The sequence below is a fragment of the Limulus polyphemus genome, unplaced genomic scaffold (genome assembly GCF_000517525.1).
Source record: "Limulus polyphemus unplaced genomic scaffold, Limulus_polyphemus-2.1.2 Scaffold2083, whole genome shotgun sequence".
NCBI classification, from domain to species: Eukaryota; Metazoa; Arthropoda; class Merostomata; order Xiphosura; family Limulidae; genus Limulus; species Limulus polyphemus.
Window position 1 is genome coordinate 106,598 of NW_013667693.1, and position 9,279 is coordinate 115,876.

A 9,279-nucleotide genomic window follows, 5' to 3' on the forward strand; every position below is an offset into this window, starting at 1 on the left:
CCCCCCCGGTGGGTCAACATTAAGTTTATGGACATACAACTATAAAATCCATGGTTTGATTCCCTGTGGTGGATGCATTGCAGGTTGCCCATTGTGTAGCTTTGTACTAAGAAAAACAATAATGACTATTACAATTGTAGCATGAAAGATGAAGAAAAATCATGTAATTCAAATTTTTTTAATAAATAGACATACTTCTTTGTATTACATTATATCAGGATAAATTTTTGGCATTATTATTCTTATAACATGGTCATTTTGAGAAAATTTACAATATTGGTAAGGATTATTTTTTGCTTGATTTTCCTCTTTTTTTTCTTTTTCTTTTCATGAGTTTTTGTATATATTAAATTCTGAATGATCATCTTTGTTCATATGAAATCTTAAAATTACTTCTTAAGAGACCCAGTGCTATGTATTTAGTTTCATAATTCCATTAGTTGTTTCATTTTATTCTCCTTTAGTAGAACCCTTGTTGTTCAGTTGAGCTTCTTAATATTTATAAAAAAAAAAGCCTTGAAAGAAGTAACAACATAAAAAATACAAATAAATAAAGTAGTAAATAACAGAAGCTTCACAATAACTTTTATTTCAAAGTAATGGTTAGCTCACATTCATAGAGTCTTATTTAGTTTTTTTCCATTTAAAAAAAAGTATGGAAAAATTGGCTTTTCCCCATGATCATTCATGGAATTCTGCACTTGAGCACTTGCAAAGCATATTCAGCTGGCTATTAACTATTGTATTTTGTTTTTGTTTTTGGTTCCTCCACATATATTAATAGGAAATTCTTCTTTCTAATTGTGAGTGGAGCTGAAGCCATTGCATGTTTCCTGTAATTGAGGAGGTACGTGAAACTTCACTAGTTGGGAACCTTTCTGGTATTTAAACTTTGAAAAAAAGCTATTACAGAAACTTCTTGACTTGCGTAGTTGGTTTGTGAGTGACAGCTTTATTGTGGGAAAGCTATGGTGCTATTTACTTTACATGTGTTCAGCAAAAATGCAGCTTTCATGTACCTCTGAAAAATACTTTGGCATCTGGACTTTATGAATTTTACTGAGGATTGCTGAATTAAGGATTTTTGTATGTCTTGCTAATGCTTATTTAGATGACTTAAAAATATGGCCATATCCAATGTAATATGCAAAAAAGCAAGTTCTTTAGTTAGTAACACTTGCTATGAATATATATATTGTTTTTTAAGCTATACCATTGCTAAATTGAATTTACTTTATTTAATATTACATGTCATTCTAGTTTTTAAATAATAAAAGACCACAGTTATGTATATCAGTATGATAAAGCAAATTATCAAAACTTGATTTGAATTCAAATATTTTTCATGTGTATGTACAAAACAAAAAAAACAACACTTTGAAAAGAAAGATTGTTATAACTTACAAGGTTGTGTGTGAAAATGAGATGAGGCCTGCAGATGAAATGTCAAAAGTAGATTTATACAAGTTTGTAAATTAAACCTTCCATCTGAATATAAAAAAATGTTATAAACAGACAAAGTTTCTCTAAAGTTATAAAATAAGGAGCAATTTATAAGCTGAACTAATTTGGTTAATTTTTGGCTTCAGCTTACAAATGAGTAAGCTCTCCTTTTATATAGAGCCTTTGGTCATCAGTGGCACTTTTTAATATACTAACCCTTTTGCCATGGACACGATTGATGTGACTGAATTTGTGACTCCACAATTGCCGTCAAAGTTTCCATACTATAGCTTCAATGTATTCTGTGCACCTTCACAAAAGTTAGTTAGCCTTTAATAAAAATTTGTCCATGAATATATGGAGTCAGAGTACTACTGCGAGTGCAAAGTAATTTTCATATTAAGATCAAAAATACTCTTCTTTATTTGAAAATTGTTAAATTTTATTTGCATAATTTGAGCAACCTCCAAAGTAATTATCAAACTTTTTTTTGGTTAGGTTTTATATTTTATCTGTTACTTTCTCTACCCTAATTCTATACCCATTTCGTCAATTTTAACCTTAAAAAAATATAAATAAATCTAAGTTGCTCTTTTTTCATTCTACAATGACTACAAATTGTAATATGAAACTAGAGTTGTTTATTCTAAATTGCTTAAACTTGTAACACTATACATATGTTGATACTTAATTTTATAGTTTTATTACCCTTTGAACAATGTCTGACTAACAATCCCACCACACAAGTTGTAAATCACTCAGCGAAAGTGTAGCTCACATTACTGTATCAAATTACATAACAAATGAGTTGATAATGAGCATACCTTATGAAGAATTTTTATTATTATAATTTTTCATTGCCTTACCTAATCTAACCTAAGAAATATCTAATTAAGAATTTAAAACATATCAAAATTTGATTCATTGAGTATGTTTTTCATTCAATGATATTAAAACAGTTTAATTAAATTTTCAATATAACTCTAAAAGGTTGTGACATGCACACTTTAAACTTCCCATAGTGAGAGGGTTAAAGTAATTTGGATGATAACATCACACTCACCGAGGATGTTCTCTAATACAATAAGATTTATTTTGTTTTCTTAAGTTTGCATGTTCTTTCACTTACATTATTAGCTTTTTTGTAGTAGAACTAATGTAACTTTGCTTGCAATAAAGATAAGTGAATTGAAAAACAATATTCAATGTTTTCATTGAAGAAACGAGATCTTTAAAGCTGAAGATACGTTGCAGAGGACATCCTAGTTTTAAAATACATCTCAATTGTACATGCAGATATGTTCTGTGAAGTAAGATGCATTTTTTTTAACACAAATTATAATTACCATTATATGGCAAGGTTTATAGAGACTGGACATTTAGGACCCTCATATTGATAGTTTACTAAAGTTTTGTATCTTAAAATGGTTAGGAATTGTTCAGTTAATGACATAAATAGGAAATCTGTTTTTTGCATAGAAATATTTTGATGTCAAACTCTTGATGAAAAAAGTTATAGGTACTTCAGATTTTGTTTTCTTTAAATACATAAAATTAAATAAAGGCTTTTTTTTATGATAAACTTCATATTCAAAATTACCATCGAAACTATGAACTACTGTGTTTAAAAATATCAGTTTATAATATTTTTGATGTTCAGTAGTAAATTTAATACTGCTATACTTGCTATTTAAATACTCCAGAAACTGAGGAACTAACCTGAGTTCTTGGAAATAGTAAAAGTGTCATCTATATACATATGATGATATAATGATTTGAAATACTACGGACTATATTTCACCTATTGTTTTTTCATGAAAAGAAAGATTACCTAGAGAAGGAGCTAATCTCATTGTAAGGTTACCATTTGTTATCCATTCTAATTATTTTAAGATATTAACAAGGGTCAATGGTCAACAAAGCTTTGTAAAAGAGAACTTACTTATTCATAAGCTTAGGCCAAAAATTAACCGGGTTAGTTTAAATTTTAAAATATGAGAATGGAAAAATAAATAGAAAGAATGGATCTTCTCTTAAAGGGTAAACAGTTATAGCTAAGTTAATAGGCTCTACCAATTTTCCTATATTTACTATGGTTTATTTTTTTGACATGATGGGTTTTTTTGACTTAATAATTTTATGTTTAAATTGCGATTTTGTTTTACATTTCATTGAAAAGCCTATTTATGAAAATTTAGCTCTAACTCTTGTACTGCTTTTCTGTGCAAGTAGTTTTAGTAATGACTGGAGAAAATTAACAGCTACTTGACAGATAACATTTTCTTAATCAAAATTATGTACTTGTTCCAAAGTTTTCTGTGTAAATATGCTTCAGACATCTTTGTTAATGCTCTTTACATGTAGAATCTTAATATTAGAACTCTGTACTAGACAAATTTTTAATGTTCCTTGCTTGTAAGCAATGTATCTTGAAATGGGAGCATATTTGTGTAGCTGTAGCTAGTGTGATATGCCGAATTTAAATACTTATTTTCACGTTTTATTTTAGTTTTTTTGTGGGAAAGATGTCATATTAGGCTTATATGTAGAGTGTGATATTCTGTTAAAGTAACATATTTTGTTTTTAAGCATAGAAGAATTAAAAGACATGTGGAGAGGGTTTGAAGTGCTGATAAATTTTGTAAGCATTTAATAGATTAAACCAAAATTTTTTGTTGGATGAATGGTGTAAGGTCTAGGTCTATAGTAGTAAGAAAAAACTAAGTATTTACTTTTCTCTCTCTCTCTCTTTTTCATTTTGAACAAACTCATTGATAATATGTTTTTCTTTCTTTGTCAGCCGGTCTAGTGTAGTACAGGCCTTGAATCAATTTTGCTTTTCTCTTGTTTCTGCTGAAACTTTTCCCTTGTGGTATATCTTTAATTTTTTTAATAGCATTTTTTATTGGCTGTTTCAGTATTATCCAAACATAACATCCTGTCTTTAGTATAAACACTAACCTAAAATATTATGTATTCCACCAATAGTTTGTATTTGCCTAAAATAATGAAAACATTTTACAAACAAGCTGTTTTAATTATTTTATCTGTAGGAAACCCTTTATCAACACAGGTGTTTAATTTTAATTTTTTGGAGATAGTATTTCAGTGTTTTATATATATATATATAAAAAGAATTTTCTGTTATTATAAATCTGAAAATTCTGAAAAATTTTTCTATCTTTTAAAAAATTTTCATGATTTGTCTTGAGTTACTCTCATTGTGAAACAATATTTTTCCAATATTATTAGTTGATGAACTCTCTGCTAGTTGAAGAACATATAATTCATAATTTTTATAAACTTACTAGCTAAAGAACATGAATATAGACACGTGTTTCATAATTTTGATGAACTTCCTACTAGCTAAAGAACATAGAAATACACATTTCATAATTTTGACAAACTTTCTCTTAGTTAATGTGGAGATACATATATGTTACTGTTTGTCAGTGAAAATGTATGATCATGTAACAAGGTGGCTCTTACACAACACTAAAGGCTATATGTACTTAGATGTGGTAGTTGTGTGCATAACCTTTGCAGTTAATGTGGATAATTATACAGTATGAAATAGACTGACAAAATTATTTAGTTATATATTGCTTGATAAGCTAATCTTTTGTTGGGATTGAGGACTTGAAGGAATACCTTCTGTGAAAACTACTCAGTTTGTAAAAAAAACAACGTTATTAATACCATTGAATTGAATTATTTATTAATATGCATGATTTTTTGTGCTTAAAAGGTAATTAAATATTCTTTGACAAATATTTTGAAAATTTTGTACATGATGTTGAGTCTATTTTGAATGCAAGTCATACCTGGGATAAGAATAAAATAGAGGAACTTGATTAAAACTACTAAAATAGTTGAGGAATTAATAGGAGAAGTCAGTCTTATTTGACATTGTAGAGAAATTTTACTTAAAGTTTATTTTTTGCTAATGTAACTTTTAAAGAGCTTGCTATAATAGAGAGAAAAAGTACTTTTTTTTTTTATAAGTACAGTGTTTGAAAATTAAAGTTGTCATATTCAACACAAAAAAAAAATTGTTCAAGTTTTTTTTCATAAATCTGACTGACGTAGAATTGTACAGCATAGAGGAGAAATAGCCACATTCCTTTTAGGGTTAAGTATGGAAAACTAGTTTGGAGAGCTAATGCACATGTGGTGCATTTGTGAGACACGTGAGATGTATTATATTGTCCATTAGTTCAGCAGTAAATTTGATGGCTAATAACACTAAACTTCAAGGTTCAATCCCCATGGTGTGTACAGTACAGGTAGCCCATTTCGTAGGTTCATGAGTAAAAACAAATATGCACTGAGCAGTTTGTTTACTGCTTCTGTGTGATTTGAAATTAACTTCCATAAAACATTGTGTTGTTTATTCAAAAACTTGGTTTTTGGTTTTTTTGACTGTTAATGAGTTTCAATGAAAAAAATGCTATTTCAATTTGTTCATCAGCTGGTAAGTGTATTAGAAGTATTATGTTTATTAATTACTTAATGTTTTTTTTTAAAGTTTGGGATAATCACCTCAATTACCTTTTAATTTTTCAATTAAACAAAAATTATTAAATTTATTTTCAAGCAACTTTGATACGGTATCCTGAACATGCACACAAGCACATGAATATGTTGCACATTTCTTTTATATTTAGTACTCTGTTAGTTGAAAAAACAAATAACTTTTTTTTTCAGTTGAACAGCATGTTTATGAGATACGGGTGGTTTTTTTTTCATTCAAAAATATTAAGTTTCAAATAAAACTAAGTAAGTCATAAATGTTCATAAAATTAAATCAATCTTTTCACATTCTTAACATTAAATCAATCTTTTCACATTCTTAACATTAAATCAATCTTTTCACATTCTTAACATTAAATCAATCTTTTCACATTCTTAACATTATTTTGTTGCATCTAGTAAACTTTAAAAGACTGTTAGTGTGATAATTGAACCATTATGAACCATTGCTTCATAGGTAAAATGGTGTTCCAAATGGTAATACATCTCTTACTACAGAAGGTCTAATTAAAATTATGCTACTTTCATGTGCTGTGTATGGTACCATCTGTAATTTCTAATGAAAATGGTATTTTCATAAACAGTGCACAATACCCTTTAGATATTATGATAGATATATAGATAGGTAGAATAATACAGTTTTTATAATGGTTGGAGACGTCTTGAATGGGTAATGAAGAAAAACTTTAATATAAGTTTAACATAACAGCAAATGTCGAAATGTTGTACATTTGCTGTTATGTTAAATTTATATTAAAGTTTTTCTTCATTACTCATTCAAGCCGTCTCCAAGCATTATTAGTCTCAAAGTGGGTCCCTCGTCATTGAATTTGAATACAGTTTTTATGTTAGCCGTTACAACAAGTAGGTAGTCAAACTGGCTCATAGAGAAAACCGTTAAAGTTAAAAATATAATTATTATCAGTTTGATTTTAAAATTATTATTTTTTTGTAGTTGATGATTATTTGTTTTAATAGTTCAAAAGATACGTGGGGTTTAGATTCTTGGAAACATATATTGGTCAGTTTAGGTTTAATTATTTTAAGCTTTAAATAGTGATTTTCTTTTTTAGCCTATTGTTGAACTAATTTATTATTACTAGTTATGTACAAGTTATTTAAGTGTGTTGCTAAAACAAACAGTATAGAAGCATAGGTTTTTAAATTACTTTCCATTGCTCTTTATTCTTAACTATTTGTGCAAGGTGACCCCAAAGTTTCTTTTCTTTAACCCATTGCTGAGGATGAGTGAAAAGTAGCATAGTGTGATATGGACAGAATTGTTCATATTTTCAAAATTCTTTGTAAAATCATGACTGTAACTAACAGGTGTTTTCCTAGATTATATTTTGGTGACAAGAAACAAGTTGTAACCGCTTTGGTTAAGTGTGTGTATTATAGTGAATGTCATGTATTGCATGGTGGTAGGTTCATGCAAGAAATGGAAAAATTATGTTAAAAGTATAATTTTAATCTTTTTAATATGTGTTTTATCAGAAGAAAAATGCTCAAAGTTGATTTTTGTTGCAGTTCTTGAACGTTCCAATGTTTAGAAATGTTACTTTGAAGTGTCTGACAGAGATTGGTAAGTATATTTAAAAATATTTGCTCATAGAATTTAGTAGTAATTGCGTATAAGCAGCAGGAAAGATTGTTGAAAATACTACTTAGCAATGTTTCTTTGTAGAGGTTATTGAAAATACCTATGTTTCTTATTTTTCATTCAAATTTGTCAATACGTTGAATTCTTCTATAACAGGTACCCAGCTTCCTTTTAAGTGACCATTAGTATTGGTATTATAAAAATATATCACATAGAATATAGTATAAATGTTGGTTAGTTTGTGAAGACTGCAGTGAGCATTTTCATTATGCTAGATTGTATACAGAAGTATAGTAATATATCTTGAGTTTTATCTTTTATGGACAAATTTGGATTATATGTTACTTTACAAAAATAATATTAAGTAATTATATATATTCCTTTAAACCTATAGTGATGGGCATTCTTTACTGTGCATGGCATGAGGTTTTAATGACTTGCATTCAAAGTTTTATTAATTTACTTTTTGTTTATATTATACCAATTAGTATAGCATAAAATCTTAGCTAATATTCATATTTTAATAGTATATAAGTTTTAAGTTCTAAATTTTATATGGCAATATTAAAAAAAGTCTTGAATTTCTCTTAGTGTGACATGTGATATTTTCTCTATACATCTTCTCTTTTTATTTTATCCACCACGTCTCTAATAGATACAAAATTAAATGTAAATTACTCACTATAAAATCGTCATTACTCAGACAAACTATAATTTTATAGCCTTCAGTTTTGTTTGGTTACAGAGCTATCTAGTAAAAAATCAGACCCCTCTTACCACACTCACCTGTCACATCCTCTCTTTCAGGATTTATTAATAGTTCTCTCATATGTTTAATTCTATATTATCTATAACCAACAGTAAGCCAAGGATTTTATCTATCAAATGATGTATAGCATTGTTTTCTGAATGGAGAATTGTCAATTTCATTGTTAGTACTAGCATCATTCACACGGGAAAGATAAAGACTAGCTTGGATGAATTTGTATCGGTTCTTGTTGCATAGTTAGAAAGCCAGAAAAATTATGATAGTTAGGGGAAATTATCTACTTTTTGCATGTTATTATTTTATGTTCTATTGTGCATTATTTAATTAAATACAAATTTAGTGCATTATTACCATTAGTATGAAAAAAAATGTTGGGTCAAGTGTCATTGACAATTGACAGCAAAAAAAAAGATCTGGGTAAGTACTTCATTTCTTGTTTTTTATGTTTATTATTCATTTATTATTATAAAAGTAACTAAAATGTAAAAATAGGGATCTTTTTAGGTTAGTTAAGGTTAGATTAGGTAAAATACATAATAATAATAATATAATAAAAATGTTTCACGAGACAGGCATGCGAGTAGCTCATGGGTAATGTAATTGAATAGTGTAACATGACCTCCACGTTCACCAAGTGACATAGAACTTATAATGGCACGATTAGTAGTTAAGACATGGTTCAAAGGACAATAAAACAATAAAATTGAATCATAAATAGCTATGTACTGTTATGGGTTTAAAGCTACTTAGGATAAATGAATGTAGTTTCATGTTACAATTTGAAGTTATTCTAGAAAGAAAAAGAGGGTAATTTAGATATATATTTCAATTTTTATTTTTTTGGTGGTTACAAGGTCAGTCAAATTGACTGATGTTGAATAGAGTTAGAGTAGAGAAAATAACTGGTAAGATATAAAGTTTTCGTAAAAAC

General features: G+C 28.0%; 1 protein-coding gene across 2 annotated transcripts in view; it reads left to right on the plus strand.

Annotated features, from left to right (window-relative positions):
* LOC106465877 (exportin-1-like) overlaps positions 1–9,279 on the plus strand; it is a 73,452-nt gene that overhangs the window by 21,426 nt on the left and 42,747 nt on the right. For both annotated transcript variants that reach the window (XM_013926117.2, XM_022393832.1), the window contains exon 9: positions 7,507–7,561. In XM_013926117.2, the coding sequence (XP_013781571.1) occupies positions 7,507–7,561 (55 nt within the window). The remainder of the gene's footprint in view (positions 1–7,506; positions 7,562–9,279) is intronic.